Source organism: Spodoptera frugiperda, chromosome 11, assembly GCF_023101765.2.
Source record: "Spodoptera frugiperda isolate SF20-4 chromosome 11, AGI-APGP_CSIRO_Sfru_2.0, whole genome shotgun sequence".
In the NCBI taxonomy this organism is placed as follows: Eukaryota; Metazoa; Arthropoda; class Insecta; order Lepidoptera; family Noctuidae; genus Spodoptera; species Spodoptera frugiperda.
The window spans coordinates 11,009,377-11,033,586 of NC_064222.1; the positions used below are offsets into that span (position 1 = coordinate 11,009,377).

The following is a 24,210-nucleotide window of genomic DNA, read 5'->3' on the forward strand; positions in this document are numbered from 1 at the left end:
TCAATATAAATACCTCCTATATTTACAGTCTCCTAAATAGTATAAAACTTAATGAACACCAACAGCCTGAGGACCATTATATCTTGAACCCGGAGTGTATGGCGCATGTGCCAAACGTCAGGTTCTCATAGGTCACCTGTCGGAAGCCGGCGTCTTCTATCATCGATTTGAATTTCTCCTGTGAAAAATGTAAGTATTTGAAAGGAAACATTGACTAAGCATATCAAACACAAGCTTTATTAGGCCACCCTCCAGCTTATGGGAGTGTTACTTGCTAGTATTAGAACATACCTGATTAGGGAACTGTCGTATGCTCTCGACGAGGTACTGGTATGGCTTCCACTGCCCCGCAAACAGTTGCCCCAACACAGGGATCACTTGGAACGAGTACTGGTCATATACCCTGAGAAACAATGTAACAATACTTTAGTAGGTTCAGCGTGACTGCAGAACTAGGTCCCGAGTTCGATCCTCGGGCATTGTCGCTTATGCATTCTTAGATACAACAAGTAAAACAAGTAATATATAGAAATACTTTTTAAAGTGTTTTATGGTCATCAAAAGAGTGTGTGCCATATTATATCAGATCGATCAGACGTCAGAAGGGGTTAAATTCAACAAACAAACGAGCAGGTCAAGCTTAATAAAACCGTCATGATATTTTATGGGAGGATATTTAATTAGTGGATGTCTCCCGGCTGATGATGATGATAGTTAGGGCAAGGGTAGATAGTAGGAAGGTACAGGTATACATACCACTGCAGCGTATCATTCGGCAGTTGACTAAATTCCAGGCACATGAAGCGACCACCTGGCGTCAGGACTCTGTATGCTTCCTCCAATACCTGTGGAACATGTATTATAATATTATCTCAGGGCTAATGCCCAAATACTCAAACGCTACAGTAAAACGGGGTGAATAGGGATCGAGAGGTGAATAGGGACAGAAGAGAGGTGAATAGGTATAGGGAAATTCTTCATAGTATCTATTCACCCCTCTTCTGTCCCTATTCACCTCTCGATCCCTATTCACCCCATTTTACGGTACTCAATTAAGACGCTCTCAAATGTAGTTCTGTCACTATCAATTATCAATTATTCTTTATAAAATGACAGAGATAGCACGATATTTAAGTACAACTTAAAATTGAGATTTTTTTTTTTTTTTTTGAGGGGGGAAAATCATCCAATGACTTTTCTCGCCTTGGGCGAGGCGAGAGGGAGTGTCAGACTCTTACTGACTAAAAACCACCCCGTTCCTTCTCCTGCTTTTCGAGCCGGAGCCCCGGTAAACCCGCTAGGTAGTCCGCAGCTCCGGATCAGGCATCAGCCCTGCTGGGCCCCATCTGTGGTGGTCTGATGGCTCTTTGAGGCGCGCGCGGAACGCGACGCGCCGCACGCACGGGTCTGGTTCTGTTCGGGCGGTGAGCTACCCTTGCTCGCCGTCCGCAGGCCCGCACTTACGGTGGCCGGAGATCGTCTCGCGATCCCCGACGCCCGGACTGTCTCTCGCGACGGCTGGGGCGTGAGGAGGTTTGTTCTCTCACGCGCCCCGCCTCCTCCTTAGCTAGCATGACTGCTTCGCAGAAGGAGGAGACGGCATCCCAGTCCCTCTAGCTCCGCACCATGGCCTGAACCAGTGCCGGGCGCGAGAGGTCACCGTCGCCGACCACATCCCTGAGGACTTGGCTGGTGCTCAGCCCACGCAGGGCACACCGCCACCGTATGTTCTACCGTGTCCTCCGGGCGGTCATCACAGTGATGACACCCGGGCGTTTCCTCCCGCCCAATAAGGAACAGGAACCTACCGAAACTCCCATGTCCGGTAAGCACCTGCGTCAGGCGGTAGGTGAGGACGCCGTGGCGCCTCTCTAGCCACTCCTCAAAGAGGGGACTTACCGCTGCGATGACAGCGAGCCCAGCCCTCGGTTGCGACAGTCGTTGCTGCCATTCCGCCATGAGATCGCGCCGGAGCTCGTCCCGCCACGCACTGATCTGGCGCGGCAGTGGAGTTTCGCCCCGGCGACACGCGTCGGCGCGCAAACTGAACACGCGCGCGAGCACCTTCGCCTCCAAATCCCACGGCGGTAATCCGGCAAGGAGGTTCGCCGCCTCCCCGGAGATCGTGCGATATCCACGGATCACTCGGATGGCCATGACCCTCTGAGACGTGAGCAGCGTCCGAGCTGGCCGCCGCATCAGGTTCGGCGCCCACACAGGGGCAACTTAAAATTGAGTAGCGTTTGAGTATTCGGGCTTAAGTCTGTGTCTGGCGCAATGGGTTGACGATGCTGCGCGACGTTTATCGTGGATTCGATTTGTCGACATCACATAAAATCCTAGTGTAGGCTTGATAAAAAAAAAAAAAAAAAATGCATTCAGAGACAATTTTGAATTTAAAACCATTGTAAAATAGTTCAATAGTCTACCTTGTCAATGTGAGTGCAGTTCCTGATGCCGAACGCGATGGTGTAGGCGGTGTAGCTGTCGTCGGGCAGGTCGAGCCGCTCCGCGTCAGCACACTTCCAGTTTATCTCCACACCGCACGACTCTGGCGTGTAGCCTAGTCTGGAACAACACACACTCAATTCAAAAAACGTGTAAAAGTCCTTAGTTGCGTGTTTGTTAATGGTAAACTCGAGACCTGATGTTAGATCATAAGAAAGTTAAAGTGCGACTGTCGAGCATGAGATCACAGATTAGATCCCTAGACATTTAAAAATACAATCTTATACACATGCAGGTCATTACAAGTATTGAGACTAAAAAATATGTAGGCTTATTACAGCTGTAATCAACTTCTACAGGATCACAATCTTCAAAATTTTTATTCAATCAATTTTCAACTCTATTACCCTATCATAAAATATAATGTAAAAATAACAAACTTACTTCTGTGCCCTCTGCTTGCCGACATCCAACATGGCCTGGTTGATGTCGCAGACTGTGACACTGCTGTGTGTGCCCTGTGACGGACCCAGGTTCTGCAGGTACTTTATGTATCTGAATGCTATGTCACCTGGAATATCATACACAATGTTAATTAGGTTCAACAGAAACAAGATTGATGAACATAACCATAAAAAGGATACAAAACATTATCTTATTGTTTGTTCATTCAGTATTGTTTTTGAAGGGTAATCAGACTATTACATAAAGTTGTATGTCATTCTAGTAGTTATAGTAATTTTAATCCACCAAAAAAGAAGTTAAAGGCTCCCACCTGTGCCACCCGCCATGTCCAACAGTTTAGTCTCTGGCTGTGGTGCCAGCCGGCACATGAAGATATCCTTCCACATCCGGTGGATGCCCATGGACATCACATCATTCATCAGGTCGTACTTCTCTGCTACAGTTTCGAATACTTCGTGGACTGAAATATTGCAACAAATGTTAGATACAAAGTCTCGCGTCGATATTGGAAGCCACAACAAAATTCGTAACTAAGAAAAGTCTTATTAGAGTGGCTGGGTGCTCTAATAAATAAAGTTGTTCAAGAACAGCTCTTTTGGACACTGAGAATCCTTATAAGTAGAGTTTTAGTTATCTTAACCATTCTTATTGAAATATTTGAAAATGTAGTGTACTTACAATATGAGATTCATAGTTAAGAATTTTTACACAAAACTGAATGAAATGATCTACTTATAGTGTACAGAGAAATGACTACGCATACAGAGAATGGAAATATATTACCTTTTTTGGTTTTCTCTTCTTCTGCTACGACTTGGAATCCGAAATGTGTTTGGCCAGGTTTCATTTCCTCTGTCGCGGTCGCAGGGCCTTCCTTGGGCGATGTTTGAGTACTTTGAGTACTCATAGCACGGAGCCTTGATGCCTGCTGCGTTACACATCGTAAATTCGATAATTTAAGTATCCTCGTTCTTAACGCCATCGTTAATTACTGAAATATTTTAAATCCCCTGCAAGATAACCAAATATGAATGAATAAAAATCACTCAACCAGCTGATTCTTCTAAAGATGATTTGACATTGACAGTTGACGTAACAACGCCACTGTCAGTGTTACGTTTTGTTAGTTTAAGTTTTATGTTATTTTACTAACGTTATTTTTTTACCCATTATCCTTCTATTAGTTCCTTTAAATAAATCAATTTGCAACATTATTTTCATACATCTCGGTTATTGATTACCTAAGATTCAGATAGAAAACTTAATAAAAATGGCCTTTCACTACTCACAACAAAACGTGGTTGTCAAAAACCGTAGATCTGAGTTACCAATTAAGGAATTTCCCTGTATCAGAGGATATTTCGAAAATGATTTTATCGAGAACAGCGCAAGTGTAAAGTTATTTTTCAATTTAATTCAAATTATTTATTATTCAAACAATGTACATTTAAACGTTTATTCCAATATACATCTACAAGCTAAATAATACAAGTATCAAACATTTTTAAATAAATACAAAGACAACTGTGCAACTACCGTCCTTATTTGTAAATAAGGACGGCCGTAAGAGATGATTTTAAATTTTTTTGTAGTTGAATTAATGTGAATATAATTATGGTCAATATATTATGTGATCGATCGAACCCATCGAACCTAGGACGAAAATACAATCTCTAGTTCCGATTCATAATATTAATCTAGTTCAACTAGGTACCCGAATTATTATAAAAACAATGTCATTCACTAATGAAGGCAATTTTATAGGCGAAATCTGGAAACACTAGAAAAGTCGCAAACTGTAAATAAACAGTAATAATATCGGGTGAGTCAGATTTATTAGGAAAATAGATAAACAAGCAAATAGGAAGTGATAAACTAACATGTGAACTACTTCTTCTAGTGTGGAATTTGTTGGGCTACAATGTCTGCGAGTGAAAGTAAGTAAACATTTTTAAATCCGTACCCACTATTTATAGTTTAATTACTTACTAGATAAAATATTGAAGAATGTTATGCGTTATACCGGCAAGTTACCAAATTTCTAACTAGATGCATAAACTTTGGTTCCTTGAGCAATAATCACATATTTTTATGAAATTAAAGCTTACTAATGTCATATTAGGTAATTTGAATTTAAAATGAATTTAAAACATTATAAACTAACTAATAAACATGTTGTGTCCTTAGAATACGTGGAACACAATGTGGAGCATTACCAGCAGCGATACAACTGGGACTGCGGAGTGTCCTGTGTGCTGATGATGCTGCCAAGAGAACAGAGAGAGGAGATGCTCAACAACTTCGAGGATATCTGCGAGGAGGAGGGCTTCAGACAGTCTACGTGGACTATAGACCTGTGTTATCTATTGAAGAGGTGAGATCAGGAAGGCTAAAGTCGTACCTACTGCATTTATTCACTAGGAACTTTGGTGCGGTTTCACCAGCTCTGTTTGGCTCCTATTGATTATAGTGTGATATTTATAGCCTATAAGCATCCTAGATAAATGGACTATGTAGGATAGTCCATTTATCGAGAATCATCTAAACCATGAATTATTCAATTCGGAACAGTAATTTCAGAGATTAATAATTGTACAAATGAAATGATTTCGTGCAGATTTGGCATCAAGCATAGCATGTACACCACAACACTGGGAGTGAATGAAGACTGCAGGAGACACGGATACTATGACAGAATTATTCATATGGTATGCTTCTACTCACATATTTTATCTTTTTATTACTTTCGGCACTTATAACAAATTGTTGCCAGGAAATTATTAAAACTGTAGTCACAAGTCTGAATGTATACAAGAAAATATTACAAAACAAAGTATATTTTTTTAACATTAAAATTGAACTTGCCTTTCTGTTTTGCACATTAAAATTCCCTATTAAACTAGCTAGTTTTTATTATTAATAGGGAATTTGTAGAAACAGGCGAAACCACATGCAGAAGCTTCGTGCATGTGGTTTCGCCTGTTTCGCGTGCCCGTGGAATCAAAGTATCCTATCACCCTAGTCAGCTCATAAGCATCAGCCCTGTATGGATACCAAATTTCATTAAAATCCATTCAGTAGTTTCAGCATGATTGATTGACAAACATCCCATAATATTAGTGTGATGATTTAAATATAATTAGTAGGTAACTTTGTCCCCAGGACCGTGACCGAGTGCTACGTCGGTTCGACGAGGCGACGTCCCGGGGCATCCACGTGAGGAAGCAGTCGCTCGGCTACCGCGACCTACTCCTCCACTTGCATACATCAGGTCCTGCTATATTGCTGGTCGATGCTACACTGCTGGTCTGTGATCTCTGCAAGCATAACAAATTGAAGGCTGAGTTCAGGTAAACAGGGCTTACCTATGTACTTTATTGATTTTATGGTTTTTAATCTATTACTTAAGTGTGGGAGAGCCATGCTTCGGCACGAATAGGCTGGCTCGACCGGAGTGATACCACGGCCTCACAGAAAACCGACGTGAAACAACGCTTGCGTTGTGTTTCGTTGTGTGAGTGAGGTTACCGGAAGCCCAATTCCCCCCTTCCCAATCTTCCCAATCCCCGATTCCCGAACAACAACCCTTAAATTCCTAACTCCCAAAAAGCCGGCAACGCACTTGTAACGCCTCTGGTGTTTCATGTGTCCATGGGCGGCGGCGATTGCTTACCATCAGGTAATACGTCTGCTCGATTACCGGCGTGTTTCATAAAAAAGAAAATCACCGAATATGTACCTAGACCGAGGATTATCTTATTACCTACATCAATAACCGTCGCCTGTGTGGCCTGCAGACGTTGTTTCGGCGGCAGTTACTCGGGGCACTACATCGTGGTGGTGGGGGCCCGCGGCAGTAAGCTGCTGTACCGCGACCCGGCGCTGGCCGCGCGGCTGTGCGCCGCCTCGGCCCCAACACTACTGCGCGCGCACCGCGCCTCCGGCACCGACATGGACGCCGTGCTCGTCTACAGGGACTACAGGTAACGGATCCTTCAAGAACCACTCATATTAAGCTAAGACACTGTTCTGACTCTGATAGAGCCGAACTATCGGGAACTCTAGTCGTATATTTAACCGATTACAGAAAAAGCAGGAGATTCTATATTTATCTGTATGTTTTTTTCTGAAAGCTGACGGAAAATGTTAAAAGCAGATGGCGCTAGTGTCGATTTGGGCCATATGCCACAGTACACTCGAATTGTCATTACATATTAGAAATGTTGTCGAGTAGACAGTTTACAGCTAATAACAATAATTGTATTAGACCTTATCGTTTATTCACGTAATATTAAATAAACCATTCCTTTATTAATAAAATATGTATATATACCTAAGTCATAAATTGTGCCTTTACATAGTTAAATTTATGAATAAAATATGTCATCAATGTAATTTACTAGAATTTCTCTCTCAAACTTAAATTTTAAGAAATCACATGCAGCCATTTCTATAAAGTTGTACTGATTTGCTACTAAATACTTAGCTTATGTTCCAAAATTGTATGCTTGAGAACTTCTCTAATGTAAATATTTGAAGTTAATGTTTTGTTGACTATTATTTGCATAATTATTTAAGTCAGTCAGTGGTGTACAAATGGCAAAAAACGTATTAAGTAAGTAATAAATACTATAGAACTGTTATGCTATACTTATGTCTACATTAATTTTGAAAGGTAAGGTAAGGTGACATCTCGCCACTCCAAATAGCACTTTTCTGTACCACCTACCTACTATCCTTTTGTTGGCATTTAAAACCGTCTGTAAATAAAATGCGCTGTCATCCAAAACCTCAGCAAATTAAATGAGAGGCAGGTGGCCACGACATGTTACTTGTGTTTATTTACATAATTATAATTATTTTTTTCTTAAATATAGCTGGTATTGGTAGTATAGTTACTTATATTCATAGTTGTAACCATGAGACTGAACATCCTGAGACAACTAGATTTTGTTTTTTTTTTTTAACTAATAACATATTATGTATTATCAGAATAAGTTCCATTACATCCATGTGTAATGTGTTAAATGTTCTACTAGCTGTATCGTCAATAGCGCGACTGCCAAGTATAGGTTCTTGTGTTTATCAGACAATAGCTGACCCGGCAAACTTTGTATCGCCTCTTAACCCTTCCTTGAACTTCCACAAGTACTTCAACACCAAAATTAGCCAAATCGGTCCAGCCATTTTCGAGTTTTAGCGAGACTAATGAACAGAAATACATTTTTATTTATAAGTAGAAGATAGGACAACCTGTGGTTGGAATTATGCCTGTTATATGGCAAAATGTTTTACTTTAACACATTTCACACAGAACAAAATAATACTTTAATTGTAATAACAGTAACTTTACTTACTGTTTACATCCTAATAGTTCAAAGATGATTAACAAGGCTTACCTTGACTACAGCTGGTCTCTCAGTTCAAATCTCTTGTCTATCTGATGCATTGACTGTTCCTTGCTCTTCAATATCTTCATGCAACGTCAATAATCATTTTGCCCCTCTTGGTCCCCCAATCACCCTGAAACACATTACATAACTATAGCTAAGTACCTATATTAATTTAGTTTTAAATAAAATTATATTTTCCATTAGTTACACAATAATATACAATTTTGATGACACACAAAATCCACGCACTACTTATCTACACACACAAACATAACGTGTTAAATATTTATCACGGATCACTTTTAACAGATTTAACAAGAACTTTACAATCACAGTTCTCTACCAAGTGACAGGCTAACAATTTATAATTGTCCTATAGGTACTATGTATAGAGCTAGAGCCAGCACATCAAAATACACTCAGCTGTCAAAATTATTCAATACATTTTCATCTTTATTGCAAAAACAGTAAAGTTGTAAATCTAATAAAGAGATCTGACAGATTTGGGTACATCGATACTTCGGTAACGCTATGAGCAATGCGATGGTCAATGGTCAATCAGCCCTTCAAGTCTTGACAGTTAACATTCCTTTACATATTTATTGATTTTGAGCTTTATAACAAAACTGATAAGGTTGATAATCTATTTAGAAAATTTATTGATTGTTGTTTTAATAGTCGAGATTTTCAGCCTTGTCTTTAAATGCCACTTAGAAATCATATAAAAATCAAGTAAATAATAATTTATTAAATTCTTAATATTATTGCGCAGTTACTTAATTTTGCGTTCAATTATAACTCTAACATAGTGTGAACACATCCTTACCTGGGTATTTACAAACCATAGAGCAGAAAAATCTATAATTTCTGTCTATTTTCGTCTATTCTTGGGGATTTACCACTTAATGAAAACGTTGTGCTATATTAAACTTTAAGGCTGTAGTAATAAGATGTATTATTGTGTAATATGTGAATGTTGTAGTTTTGATAGTAGATCGGATTTATCTAGCACGTGTATATTATACTCAATGGTGCAATCCATGGCCAGGGCCACGATATAAATACTTAGACTACTGATGTATATATGTAAATAACAAATTGATGTATTGCATAATGGATGCTACTATATTTCTATAAATTACATTATTCCCACTTTCTACCAGTTATACTGCTTCGTTGGTCGAGTGGTTGCAAGTGCGTCGGCTGGGCAAGGAGTCTCAGTTTCGATTCCCGGGTCGGGCAAAGTACTACTAAGCTTTTTTCGGTTTGTGTCTGGTATATGGCAATAGTCTCACCCTCATAACATGGAAGTTATAAATGATAACAGTAGGTAATGGTGAAAAGTAGCCGTACATTATACAGTAGCATTACGTGCTATTATGTGCACCTCTGCTTACCCCTTCGGGGATAAAACATTTGACGATACGTTCGCCAGTAATATTATGTAGGACACGAAATATGGACCATGTATGTATCAATCAATCAATGTATTTACAAAAATATGGCGCAATTTGTGTTACAATAATTCATTCTCCGCATATCCTGCCATATTATGGCCGATATCTAATTTATTATTGTGTAATGAAGCTATTTTGTAGCCTGTTTGCTATAAATAATTAGTTATTTAAGTCTTAATTGGGGACAAGTCTATTCATCTTGCCAAGTACCAATAAACGTATGTATCAAAATAAACTTATCGCGTCTAAGACTGCTGGGAAATATAGACAAATGTAACGCGTGTGTATACAGAGGTGCACATTATTAAACGGAACACCCCACTTTTCACTAGTCATGTATGACGCCGAAATAATATAGGTTACGCACAGCGTTTCTGCTTAACCAGGAATCAAACTTCAGATGTTGTTCTTGAGACTGAGTGTATTAGGTACATGGTTTTATGTGGACCTCTGCCTACCTCTTTTAGGAATAAAACGCGTGACAAAAATTAAATAAAAAAATATGTGATGCAATGCAACATGGGCACTAATACATATGCGAGGTGAAATGAACGTTAATTTTATTATGTGTAAGGTGGGAAATTGATTGTATTGTATGTCTAGATGTAGCCAATGAACATATTAATATCGTCTTTGTTATTTTTAATGTAGGTAAGACAGAGGTACATGCACTACAAACAAACACTCCAATTTAATTTATTAGTCTACATACATAGGGTTGAAAATCTGTTAAAAAATATGCCAGATTGGATGTAGACAGGTATTCCCCGCTCTTTATCCCCGTGTGTACGGGAACTACCCAATGTTTCCGGGATTTGGCCGATATCCATACCTACTTAACTTCCAATAGTGAGCTATTGATTGTTGTATTTATAGTATTTTTTTTTAAGTGTGAGAGAGCCATGTTTCGGCACGAATGGGCCGGCTCGACCGGAGTGATACCACGGCCGAGCAGACAACCGACGTGAAACAACGCTTATGTTGTGTGAGTGAGGTTACCGGAGGCCTAATTTCCCCTTCCCAATCCCCGATTCCCCAACAACCCTTACATTCCTTACCCCCAAAAGGCCGGCAACGCACTTGTAACGCCTCTGGTGTTTCAAGTGTCCATGGGCGGCGGCGATTGCTTACCATCAGATGATACGTCTGCTCGTTTACCGGCTTGGTCCAAAAAAAATGGGAATTTCGTATTGTATGAGTAACCTTCAATGCACCTTCACAGAAAGGCGCAATCTTACACGATCTGCAAATATTTCCTCAAAAATCCTTGCATGTTGAATCACCATTCAGGATGAATGTGGCACTGAGAAATCCTAGACTAAGTCAGTAATATGTATAGAATGATAATAAGTCTGGTGGTATATCAATCAAGACGACAAAATGAAATGTGATGTATGTAAATAAGATTAAATAAACTATGCTAAGTACCGTATAAGTACATATTTTGTAAGGAAAATAAATTATTTAAAACTATGCATTTTGTTTTTATTTAATTTGATAAACATGAGTTTAATTCTATCAGCTATAGGGAAATAGGTATTTAAAATAACACAGTCAAATAATACTTAATATTGGTGATTGGATTTTCCGATGCCTAAGGTAAAAAAGCGTGGAGTTGTAAGGTAAAAATACGTCATTACTAATTACTATGTATAAAATGTTCGAAAGGTGTGATGTCATTCTACACGGTGCATCGTGATGCGATGTATCACCGTTCACCATTATTTGTAGAGGAAACACAAAATTCACTCTGATTGACTCAGAATTTACCGTTCTTTTCGTCATAGTCTCAATCTACATAATTATTTAGAATATTCTGATAACACGAATTACCTAAATGTGTCATAATAAATACGACTTTATTAAGTTGTATTTATTTCAGACTCTTACTGACTAAAAACCACCCCGTTCCTACTCCTGCTTTTCGCGCCGGAGCCCCGGTAACCCGTTACGCAGTGCAGCAAAAGAATACGCAAATTCAAATTGTCATGAATAGTCTACGAGTTGTATTTACGCAGGTGGCTTAATAAGTACCTAGGTAGGTATTCATTCCTAACATTGGCAGGTAAACGGCATATTGTCCAACACGGGCAGCGTCACAAACACACAAGTAGGGAGACACCCGACCAGAGACATTTCGAAAATCCACCGTCACGCAGTTACACCCCCGACCAAAAACTAAAGACCAAATTATAAATCAAAGTCATCCTGTTGTCTCTCTCGCACTATTGTCGTAATAGTTTTATAATGATAGTCAGATAATCATAATTATTATTATCTCTTTCTTGTTGCTGTAATCTATACATATAATAAAATCGTAGAAAAGTGCTGTCTGTACATTGAAAATAAAAATAAAAAAAATAGCAGGGGTTATTGTTATGTCGATGTCGAACCCAAAAATGTAATTAACTTTTTTTTTGTCTGTTTGTCTGTTTGTCTGTTTGTCTGTTTGTCTGTTCGTCTGTGCGCGCTAATCTCAGAAACGGCTGATCCGAGTTGGATGCGGTTTTCACGAATATATTGTGGGATGCTTAAATTTACATTTAGTGTTTGTTTCATGTCAATCGGTTCATAAATAAAAAAGTTATGTCAAATTAAAGAATCACGTCGAACATTCTATGCTTATACCATTAATCTCCGCAACTATTTGACGGATTTGGTTGAAATTTGGTACAGATATAGTTTAGAACCTTAGAAAGGACATAGATATATTTTTATTTCAAAAATCAAAAAATAAAAATAAGAAATAAATTATTTATAAATAATTCTATGTCGATCGTTACACGACTTCGGTTCATGTTATTGTTTTAATTTATCGAAAAAAGTAAATAAATAGTAAAAAGGTATGAAAAAAATAATATCAATATAATAAAACATTTAGTACAAAGAAAATGCTCTAACGGAGTATAGATAATTCTATGTCGATCGTTACACGACTTCGGTTCATGTTATTGTTTTAATTCATCGAAAAAAAGTAAATAAATAGTAAAAAGGTATGAAAAAAATAATATCTTTTAGTACAAAGAAAATGCCCGAACGGAGTATAAATAAATAATCCAAGTTGTCTTTATCCTCGATAGATGGCGTTGGGATCGAAATAGATCGCGCTATGGTTTCGTTACATTCATTTGGTTGGGTATCGGCCGAGCGCTTCGGTACTATCGTAGAAAAAGTGTATTATCAGTCGTATGATTATTTGTCTGTAGTGGTCCTGCTGTTTCGTATATTCTAAATTGGTTTCGTTGTATTTGTCAATTAATAAGTTTATTTGTTGGGTTTTCCTGGTTTTTTGGTTAAACTATTTAACGTAGGTTTAGTTTGATATCGATTATTAGTAGTTACTGTAGTTAGTTTTTTTAATAAAATTGTAAGTCTAATTTTTTTTTTAATTAGATTAGATTTAAGTTGTTTCTTTTAAATTATTTAGTTTAAGCTTGGTTATTATAGCATAGAGGATAGGTTGTAATATAGTTTCTTTTTTAATTGTTATAAATTCGTAATTCGTAGCTTTCTTTAGTTTTAAGTTAGTTTAAGTCCGTTTTTAAACTATTTTTTCAATGCCCTAAGTGAGTATATATCTATTAAATTCAAACGCAGAGCTCATTATGTTGATTTTTGAAGAGTTCCCTGGAATATCTTCCACATCTCATTTTTGAAGAGATCCCGCGAGATCGGGAACTATGATCATGTGGTTAAAACCAAAAATTTGCCGGAAGTCACTATTCCACGCGAACGAAGTCGCGGGCAAAAGCTAGTCAAAACTAAAAGTGTTACAGACCTACCAGAACTGATTTAATGACTTCAGAAATGAATGAACCTCTGAGAATTGATGAATACCTAACTTACATTACGCTAGTTTCAAATTCAATACTTTCTTCAAAACTTCAAAAACTATTTTTCTGTGAAGTGTATGAAATAGCGCGTTATGACGTCATCAGATTTCTACGTGAAATCCCAGACTTATTTCTAGAAAATTACCTGGAATAATTCGAAAATCAAGTATCAAGATCATTAAATATGTGAATAAAAGTGTGACTAATTTTGGATATTTCATTGTATTGAAAAGTCGATTTATTGTATTGAAAAAAAAATATTTTGGCTGAGGAAACTACCCAATTATATGGGATAGATTAGGTATACCTATAGGTAGATGTATTCTATTGTAAAGGAGATGTTCCATAGAAGTACTAAGTAGATATAGACATATACCAAGTACAATATAGAAGTGTTATTGAGTGTTTTACAGCAATCTAATGACTGTACACTTTAATATTGCGTAACATTAATGTTTATTATCCCTAGATACCTAATTCCAAACATCCAAAACTGTAAAGCCAACTCCTGTGACGCACTTAAGCATTCAAAAAACGTAATTTAACATCGTCACTTGTTTTTTACAGCATTACTCATTCATTTGTTTACAAAATAACATTACATTTTGATTTCAACGCTTGAAATCCGTGACTGTACTCAAGAGTGAACGTGACAAGTGTTTTTAGTCTTTGTCTGAAGATAATAAGGTCTATATTGGTGTGATCGTGTGTATAATGTAAGAATTTTGACAAGTCCCTAAGTCTTTCTGTGGCGATATAAGTGAGAGCGAGTCTGTGTTGCAAGTTGTTTACTGAGAGACTGTTAGAGTAGCGCGTGGTCCATATTGTGATGCTGTGCAGTGCCAGGCAGTTGCTGTAGTGTAGTGAAATAGTGATCAGTGAATAACAAACAGTTTGTAAGTGCTATTTTATTATAATTAGTTATTTACGTATTAACTTTGTACGTGTTTTCGCTTTGTTTCATTGTTCGATCGGGCATTTTTCTTTTTGTGTAGATAGATAATTTATCATCAAACTTTTCTAAATACATACTAGTTGATTTTTACTGTGTAGTGGATCTACTGATAGTTGTAGGTCATCTACTGTCGTGTAAGTGCCGGGTGACGATAAGGAAGTTTCGGGAACGATTCCAGGTTTAAACAATTTAATTTCCTATCCTAGGTTAAACAAAACGGTTTTTTTTAAAATAAAAAGTATTACAGTTGGGAAATGTTAGTTTTTAATTAAATTGGCATTGTAACAGATTTTAAAGAGAGGGCTCTCGTTCCAATGGTGTCATTGCGAGCGCAGGTTCAATTCCCGGGCGGGAATAATGAATAATTAAACGTACCGTACTTATGGCAAAATTAAGTGAACTCATATTTATTTACATATAAAGCTTCATGCAGACTTAATGACCGTAGGCATCTTCTACTAGTCTGACCCTTGGGTAATGCAGAGAAGAGTAACCAGCCCGGGTGCAGATATCACATCTATCAACCAAATGCCAAAAATGTGCACTTCTGTTTTTTCCTTCGGGGAATTAAAAGCTTGACGTTAATTACGTAACTTACACTAGGGAGCAGAGGAACGGAGCCACCAGTGTTTTTCCTTTTTCATATCTTGATAAAGATTTTCTGATACACAAGTATTTTATTATTTGGTAACGCGTGTTAAATGAAAAGCAATGTCATTAGTTCATTACCTTTAAAGGAATATTTTAATGTATATGTTAGAGAGTTTTTTTTAAATTTAATAAAAAAAGCTAGTGGCTCCGTTTCTTTGCCCCCAAGTGTAGTATGCTGACTTCAGCTGGTTATAGTTCAGAGGATTTGACTCTTACTTATAGTGATGCATGCTTTGTTTTCTTCAATGAGTCGATAAACAGTTAGCTAAGCCACAACAATGTTAATATTACCGTAGATTGAGGATTAGCATTTTGCGCGATATTTTTTATCATATTGAAGTTGTTAAACGAGTGTTAGGTAGTCGCGGTACTTATTTAAAATCATCATCATCAGCCTGTTCTCGTCCTGGACATATGCCTTCCTAATGGCACGCCACTGATCTCGATATTCAGCTCTACGCATCCAACCACTGTCAGCCACCTTGCGGATATCGTCACTCCACCTAGCCGTAGGGCGCCCTACACTACGTTTGCCTTTTTTTTAAGGGGGGAAAATCATCTAATGGCTTCTCCCGCCTCATGCAAGACGAGAGGGAGTATCAGACTCTTACTAACTAAAAACCACCCCGTTCCTACTCCTGCTTTTTTAGCCAGAGCCCCGGTAAACCCGCTAAGTAGTCCGCAGCTCCGGACACTACGTTTGCCTAGACCAGGGGTGACCAACAGGTCGATCGCGATGGACCGGTCGATCCCAAGAGCATTTTTGACCGATCGCGGACTAGAATTTAAGAAAAAACTTTAAAGTTTTGGTACTAAAGTATGTGTACACGTAAATATTTTGTATAAAACGGTCGATCGCGAGGAACTTTTACAAAAAAAAGTCGTTCGCAAGGAACTTTTAGAAAAAAAGTCGATCGCGAGTACATATAAGTTGGCCACCTCTGGCCTAGACGCTTTAAAATCATTTATCAAAGGTTATTAAAATAAAGGTTCTCTTTGTCCAATTATTATCTACGAGTTAATTTTTCAAATGTTTGTTTTTATAATACAATAGAGCTCTCTGTGGGGTTCTTAGAAAAAGGAATTGTTTAATTTCTTTATAAACAAAGTGGTTCTCTCACCTAATCACCTACTATCTGAATTGGCACCTCATCTACCTACAAACAGGAAGGGGATAAAGCATGGTACGAATGGTCGAGCAGTTTCTAAGTACGCAGCTATTAAACAAACAAACTGCTGCTTCGGGGAACTCCCCAATGATGTGGTTGTGGTTGACAAAAAATCTTCAAAATGTATGAATTTGCATATTAAACTAGTTTCGTGCTTGGCCTCCGCCTGTGTTTGTAGGAATTTGGTTTTGTCGAAATAAAACTTAATATTCTGAATTTTCTTAGGCTAGGTACTCCTTATGGTTTACGTAAGTAAGTATCTAGTGTTTCGGTAAGGATATAGGTAGGTAGGTACTTAAGTTTTGATAGTCTAAAAATTTTATTTTGTACATTTATTTGATGGATAACCTAAATACTCAACTTGAAACTCCAACAGTGCTTTTATTACCATTTAATAATTAGGTAGTAACATAACAATTATCTTGCATGGTAGCAACAGGGCAATTTTTGGAATTTGTAAATACTATTGATACCATCATCCATACCATACCATCTTATAATTTAAGTGTGGGAGAGCCATCCTTCGGGACGAATGGGCCGGCTAGACCGGAGTAATACCGCAGCCACCGAAGCCTCATAGAAAACCGACGTTAAACAACGATTGCGTTGTGTGAGTGACGTTACCGGAGGCCCCAATTCCTTAAATTAAGGGTTGTTAGGGAATCGGACCTAACCCCCAAAAGGCCGGCAACGCACTTGTAACACCTCTGGTGTTTCAGATATCCATGGGCGACGGCAATTCCTTACCATCAGGTGACCCGTCTGTTCGTTTACATTTACCATAAAAAACCAAAATAATAAGAGGATCTTTTTATTCCTTACTAATTTAAACTATTCAATTACCTAACTAGATTTCTAGAAAATCCGAAATTTCGGCTGACAAACAGACCGACAGATCTTTCGTTAGTTTCATGTGTGTTTACTTATGTTATTGATAAGTGATTTACCTACTTTGTGTAGGTAACTGGGTACACAGCGGGTATGGTATAAATACTGTAGCAACCTATGTCAGTCATTAGTTGACTATTGACTAAACCCATTGGTTCACCATGGCGGCTCTCCTGTACAGTTTGATAGCGTTGTGGGTGGTTGATGTCTGCCATTCGTCCTTGTTGACTAGAACGGTGAGTTCATTTTGAATTAGATTTTGATTTTATTTAGAACTAGATATTTTGTACGGGTGCTAATATACGAATTCTAACCGACTTCCCAAAAAGAAGTAGGTTCTCAATTCGTCTGTACCTGCGTATTTTTTTAGGGAAAACTTTGTCTTAAAAAATGTTATATTATGTACTTGATGCTAGCCGTTTTGAAGTTTAGCGTCAACTAATGATCTAACTGCCTTTGCTCTGCAGTGCGACGACCATGGCTGAAAATAAATAATAATGATCTAACTATCTAGTACTATCTTAGTTCCATTACCGATAAACATTTGAACTAGATAATTACATTAAATAATAATGCATTTATTGATTTAATCAAAACTAAGAACCCGTTTGTTGCAGTCAGATCTAGATGTTGCTCGCTTTGCATTTTTTGACTGCGTGCAGTTCCAATTGTTCTCGAGTAGGAAAACTGAATAACACATTAATTGGCACAAAATCTATGTAAATGGTACCAGGTATCGAGACGTAACGATCTAGATGTAACATTTTTTATGACAGGGGGAAACCTTCAAATGGCGCCTAGCTTTCTGGGGATAAAAGGGACTAGGGAATATGGGATTTTTACCCCACTAAAACCACCTCAGTGGCCACCTTCAGCACCGATAAGGGGCACCAAGACCTTTAACTAGACCTGCTTCGGAGCCCCGATCTAGATGTCTAGTTGTCTACATAATATATATTTTATAGCATAGCAGGCGAACGCATTCTTGTGCCGTGTCTTATTGCGGCATGTTTTTGTACAGGCGTTCACATTATTATACTGTCACGCTTTTTATTCCCCAAAGGGTTAGCAGAGACGTCACATAATGGCACATAAAACCATCTATATCAAGCTCACCCAGTTTTCTCTCTTCATTTCTTTATCTAGTAGTCTTATTTGTGAGATCTTGTATGCTTACTTGGTGAAAAACGGCCCATTTATAAAATTAAAGGAGGTCTGAATGCTACATCAGTAGGTACGTGCTGGGTGCTGGGGGGAACCCTCGGGGTACATTACTGCTGCGTTTTCCTGTTCATATCGCAGTAGATCCATTGTCTTCTAAAACAATGCTACACGTGGTAGTGGTGCTGAATTACTGATAAACGCAGGAAAACGGGACATTTAGTATTACTCACAATTCATTTAGAACCTACCTAGATCAGTCTAATAGAAACGTTAATGTGTTCACCGTAAACTAGGCTGGTTATCTCCGCAAATTTTGTGAAAATCGCCCAAAAATCTTTTCCTTGTTTCATGACAATATTGCGGTAACTACCTAGGCAAGCTAACTACATATTTGTGGCAAAGACAAAGATAGGACGATCATGGAAACGGTATAGCGGTTCCTAACTTTGGTAAAGAGGTTTGAGGCTTACGGCATAAGTGCAGTACCCTTAGTACGAGTTTGCTTTACGTTGGACGAAAACGAAACGAGAGCGCGTTCTGATTGGCCGGTGCGAATGAACCAACCAATCATAACGCCGAACGCCCTCTCATTTTGAGCTCATTAAACGTAGAACAATCTCTTACTAAGTCCTCAGATGTATGAGCCAGATCTGTACAATATCCAACACGTGTGTACAAGTCCTGACTAGATACATACATAGATATACTTATGTATTTAAATTACATGATGCATAGATTCCCCGCGACGGATGATTTCACAATTTATTGCAGAGATTCGCACTGTGCAGTCATTGATGTTACTGTTATTGTTTAAAGTGATCGATTTATTGTTTTAACGGGTGAGTTGATAATTAGAATTTTATTTTATATATTTTTAAATGAGAATAAATAATAATTGAATCTTTTAATAACACTGCTCGCTACTTCCTAGCATGGTGAGTGTAGTGTTCTTGGAAGTAATGCTATTATTTTTATTTATTGACTGCCTCGTTGGTCGAGTGTTCGCAAGTGCGACTGCCGAACAAGGGGTCTCGGGTTCGATTCCCGGGTCGGGCAAAGTATTACTGGGCTTTTTTCGGATTTTCGAAAAATTTCTCAGTGGTAGCACGGAGTCTGGAATTGTGTCCAGGATATGGCAATAGGCTCACCCCCTATTACATGGGACTTTAACACAAAATGGTGAAAAGTGGGTGTACATTGTATAGCGGCATTACGTGCCGTAATGTGCACCTCTGCCTAACCCTTCGGGGATAAAAGGCGTGACGTTGTGTGTGTGTGTGTGAAAGCTACAACTTGTGTTCTAAAGTAAAGCAAACTCGTCGAGATTAACTCGTTAAACTATTGTTAATATATTCCAGCGTGGCAGTGTCCATTCATTCAAATTAATCTTGGTAAAAAAGGGATGGATTATTATTAGAAAGTAGTTACCAATTTTTGGTAGAATTATTACATTGCCCTATTGAATAAAATATTTGTTGGTACGTACCTAACTAGGTAGGTACATACCTAATTATATCATCAATCTAGATATGCCACAAATATTGTTTCTGGAAATAATATAATCAGAGTTAGTGTCACCTTCGCAGAAGTCAATAAAATATAATGAATGACAATATTAGTCTGTTATTGTATAACGTGAGAACAATGAGTGGGGTGTGACGTCGCACCTGTTATCAGCGAGATGCGGTATCAGTGCCGGCCGGCGAGCTAATTGTTTCAGTGTTGTTTGACAACCTCGCGGATACCGTAGTCTAGGTATATAGTACTTTATAACAATATCTGTGCTTTAACATAGTGAATATATCTTCGAAATCTTGAAATACTAACTGCATTCTAAGGTATGGTTCATTCAGAACAGTTAACTAAAATGTAGCGGTGATAACTTATCAATACGTTAACATTCGTGATTTATTCATAGTTTCGGAATGGTAGTAATTATTTTATTGTTGTTATTTTAGCTTCAGTGTTATAAAAGTGCCAGTACCTACTGCTTGATGTCAGTACATCAACTTAAGAACTTTCTTACATTTTTAAGAGTGTCGACTGTGATATGGTGAAAAAGATCAGAATGAGGAAAATTTAAAAGAAACAGTTACCAACATAACATAATATACTTATCTATTATTATCAAGGTTAATTAATTATGTCATAACAGTTGATTTCTCTACATTATCCCATCTATCCAAAGTAGGGAAGCAGGTTCACTATTATTTTGTTTGATGATCATTATGACTCGTTATTATGACGGACACGACACATTGCGACCTGGGATTCGAACCACCAGCCAATGATGTCTTTTTTAATAAAAAAATATTATATAAACATTAATAATTAAGGTTTTCGGCTTACCCACGTAACTGTTTGACGAGGAACTCGACTAGTTTCAAGTCATGCTAGAGGCTCATATTCATGAGCAGCATTCCGCGACACACGATGCGGCGACTGTCGCGCTGATAATTTGAATCACCTGACTGTGGCAAAGACAATCTTTGACAGTCCCGTGACACTAGGCGTCTGTGGCACCTTCCATTACAGTCTACACTAGGAGTAGGAGAATCTGCTGATGGTAAACGATCAACGCCGTCCATGAACACCATCTCCTGAGGAGATTCGTTTGCTGATTTGCTCCGTATGCCTCTATTTCTATGCCATAAAAAGCATAGGTAATATCTATTGGGCCAAGGTACAGCACACCTAAATAAGTACCGTGCAGGTAATTTAGTTTAGTTTAATCCGCCATAAAAGTTGTGAAACAATGAGTAACCATCAAGATATAACACTAATATATTACTTCACAAACAGTTGGGATCGAGTAGCTAGCTGTAGACGCTAGCATATCAACTTACTCCCTGTTAAAACTATCAATTTGCAACTTTATTACAATATAGATAAGATTGATTCTTTTTGCGCCTACAGTATAAATAGTTTGCATTCACTACTGGTGTTAGTGGTGTTACTTTCTCTTACTACTTTCTTAAGAAAATGTGGAAATCTCTGGAAGTAGAATGAATGGTCAGTTGATTGAATTAGGACATAATTAGTCGATCAGCCGTTATCTGCGGGAGTGGCACTAGATTGTGACACACGGCAGATATTGATAACGAGCCCCTAATCTAGGATCCGCTCGGTTTACATAACAATGTGTACAATCAAATCATTCGTTAGTCGGTGTAATGTTCGGGCAGGTCGATGGTAGTGGGGACAAATCCATAATTTTATTAAAAGAAGTCAATGTCAAGGTAAATCTTTAATTAATTGTAGGTATCTCTGCTTGTGGCACCGACTTGTAAGTTATCAGTGCGGGTAATCTATCAGTACTGCGTATGACCAATAAATAGTTATTTATTGCTTTTTAGTTTTTGCAGTCGGTTTTCTAAACGCAGTTTTTTATTTTTATATTAACCATTTTTAATTTGACTCGTGCAGGTGCCAAAAATGTCGAAGCTCACAGGGTTCCCGAACACGACCGCGCCGGCGGCTGCAGGGCTCACGTACCGCGGCATCGTGGAGAACATGAGCATCCCCGCCGACCTGCACCAGCGACCTGATGGTAGACCCTACGCCAGCTTCGGCAGCGTCGTGCCCATCCACTGCTGCACTCCCGAACAGGTCACCACCATTAATCTAATGTTATTTTGTAAACTTCGCTACTGACTCCGATAGAGATATCCTTAGGGATCACTCAGAGTCCTTCTCAGGGACACCCGATAGGGTGTAAATGGGATATTGAAAACTCAAACTGAAATTTAGCCTTATGCTTGATAGTACTTCATAATGAATCATGCTTTGTTACGTATGATCACAAGAAAATTTATTAAATTAGATCCAAGTAGAAAAAAAGTAGGTACCCACAAGAAGCGATTGGTCATCATGATATCATGTCATTGCAGTAATCGTTACTTTGACGTTCAAAAGTGCCTTCCTGGTCTATTTGAAATAAATAATGTTGACTTTTGACTTGGCAGGTGGAACAGCGTCGCAAGACGACGCACCACTACTGCGACATCTTCACGGACGAGACGCTGGCGCCGCTCGGAGACCTGGTCTACGTCAGGATCGACGAGAACACTGCAGAGAAGGTCAGTACAGAGTGCTTACCTTCAGACCTTGGGCTAATTCGATGTGACCTCCTTCTATAAATACATCCCGCACCCGCATGGTTCTAAAACATACTGATTTCTGCACGGTTGGACTATGGAGTAAATTGCTGCGTAACGAGTCGTACCTCCGGACGGAAAAAGGGATGATGATAGAATTTTTGTAATAAAATTTCGTCAAACCAGTCAGTTTCTCTGGTTAGTGTGTTAGTCAGAATTCCATTAAATCTGACAACCTTAGTCTGCTATTACAATTGGAGAGGGACGGAGCTATACAACCTTCATAGCTCCGTCCCTCTCGCACTGCTCAGTGATCGACCATTCTGACACAATTGTAATAGCAGACTAAGGCCCCAGGAATGTAGCATTCCTCTCTTAGCGGGCTTTAAAAGGCAGATGGCATTAATTTCGCTCAATACGCATAAAATACTTAAAGTAACACAGAGTCAATGTTGGTGGTGTCCAGGTGTTCATCAACCGTCGGCAGCGCATCCTGCTGGTGTCGAGCGACGGCGTGCTGGCGCAGTGGCGCCTGGCGCCCACCTTCGAGTCCGCCAACGTGTACCTGGCCGGCACGCCCATCGTGGACCAGGCAGGCCAGCTCGTGTCCCTCGTCACCGCCCGGTGGGGCAGGCACTACGCCGTGTCTGCCATTGAGGTGTGTACATTGTACAGGTCTATTATTGGGGATAATTGTGTACGTACTTACACTTTGATGACAATCGTCACTTCCCACGGGTGTCATAAGGACCGAATTACAGTTAATCTCTTTAACTGTCCGGCGGCAGCAGCGCTGTCTGATAGATCTAGCTAAACTTTTTAAACTACAATGTCCAAACTCTCTCATGTAGTGTTTATTGATACAAATAATTGAGTCTTATTAACTAACGTTTATATTCTTGCAATTTCTAGGGCGAGGGAGGTTACTTCGACACATCACTTCCCTGGGAGACGCTGACGATTCCAGAGGGCTCGTCCGTGTACGGCAACAGGACGTTCCAGTCGCGAGACGAACTGAGGGAGTACGTGGCCAGCCTCCCCCCCGCGGGCGCGCCGGTGGCGGGGGAGGTGTCCCCCCTGCTGTACGTGGGGGGCAGCCCCCGCCTGGTACTAGTGTCCCCGTCGGGGCGCCAACTGTCGCACCACTACCTGCACGGGGTCATCACCAACGTCGAGTACCTGTGACCTGCGCCGTGTGATACTCACGTACCTACGTACACACTATCTAGACTATGTCATAGTGCGTAGCTCGTCTATTGATATTTTTAATGATTAAGTTTTGCCAAAGACATGTTGTTTCATCATTTCATTTATAAACCTTAATTCGTAAGTGTTACAAATATTGAAAAACCTTTTTTAGTACCTAAATAAAATCTTTACAAAAATATATTCATTCAGCACCACCTTGTATTCGCCCGTGGTGAGTGCAACTCTCGTGCAATGAGAATCACCGGCTACGTGGTAAGTTTTTCTTTCATTCCCACTGGGTGAGGGGGAGAGTGTGGACCACTCCCCCGCCCCCCACTGGGGGGGAAAGAAAAACATACCATGTACTCGGTGCTTCCCAATGCACGTCACTTGTATAATTATAAACATACCGCAGATTTATTCGTCTGTTTGTATCACTGGTTTCATACGTCATCACAATTCACAAACAACATTGTTATTTCTATAGTACAAACATATTTGT

General features: G+C 39.0%; 3 protein-coding genes across 7 annotated transcripts; 2 read left to right on the plus strand and 1 right to left on the minus strand.

Moving 5' to 3' along the window:
• On the minus strand, positions 1-4,312 carry LOC118274460 (2-methoxy-6-polyprenyl-1,4-benzoquinol methylase, mitochondrial). The gene is made up of 7 exons (XM_035591939.2): positions 3,697-4,312; positions 3,224-3,373; positions 2,893-3,019; positions 2,430-2,568; positions 757-845; positions 292-403; positions 1-178 (listed from the first exon to the last, which is right to left on the minus strand). The coding sequence occupies exons 1-7, from the start codon at positions 3,893-3,895 to the stop codon at positions 77-79; spliced, it is 918 nt and encodes a 305-aa protein (XP_035447832.2). The 5' UTR covers positions 3,896-4,312; the 3' UTR covers positions 1-76.
• A 158-nt stretch (positions 4,313-4,470) lies between these two features.
• LOC118274834 (protein GUCD1) lies at positions 4,471-11,238 on the plus strand. The gene is made up of 5 exons (XM_035592564.2): positions 4,471-4,850; positions 5,101-5,287; positions 5,531-5,621; positions 6,076-6,263; positions 6,711-11,238. The coding sequence occupies exons 1-5, from the start codon at positions 4,835-4,837 to the stop codon at positions 6,898-6,900; spliced, it is 672 nt and encodes a 223-aa protein (XP_035448457.2). The 5' UTR covers positions 4,471-4,834; the 3' UTR covers positions 6,901-11,238.
• A 3,097-nt stretch (positions 11,239-14,335) lies between these two features.
• On the plus strand, positions 14,336-23,880 carry LOC118274833 (poxin). Of its 5 annotated transcripts, none has more exons than XM_035592562.2 (5): positions 14,336-14,492; positions 21,850-22,032; positions 22,389-22,502; positions 22,987-23,178; positions 23,433-23,880. In XM_035592562.2, exons 2-5 carry the CDS (start codon positions 21,859-21,861, stop codon positions 23,703-23,705), a joined length of 753 nt encoding a protein of 250 aa, XP_035448455.1. In that variant the 5' UTR covers positions 14,336-14,492; positions 21,850-21,858; the 3' UTR covers positions 23,706-23,880. The 5 variants fall into 5 exon arrangements, with proteins under 5 accessions (XP_035448455.1, XP_035448452.2, XP_050553046.1 ...); XM_035592559.2 differs by lacking the exon at positions 14,336-14,492 and adding an exon at positions 17,335-17,495; XM_050697089.1 differs by lacking the exon at positions 14,336-14,492 and adding an exon at positions 19,129-19,262.
• Positions 23,881-24,210: the final 330 nt, after the last annotated feature.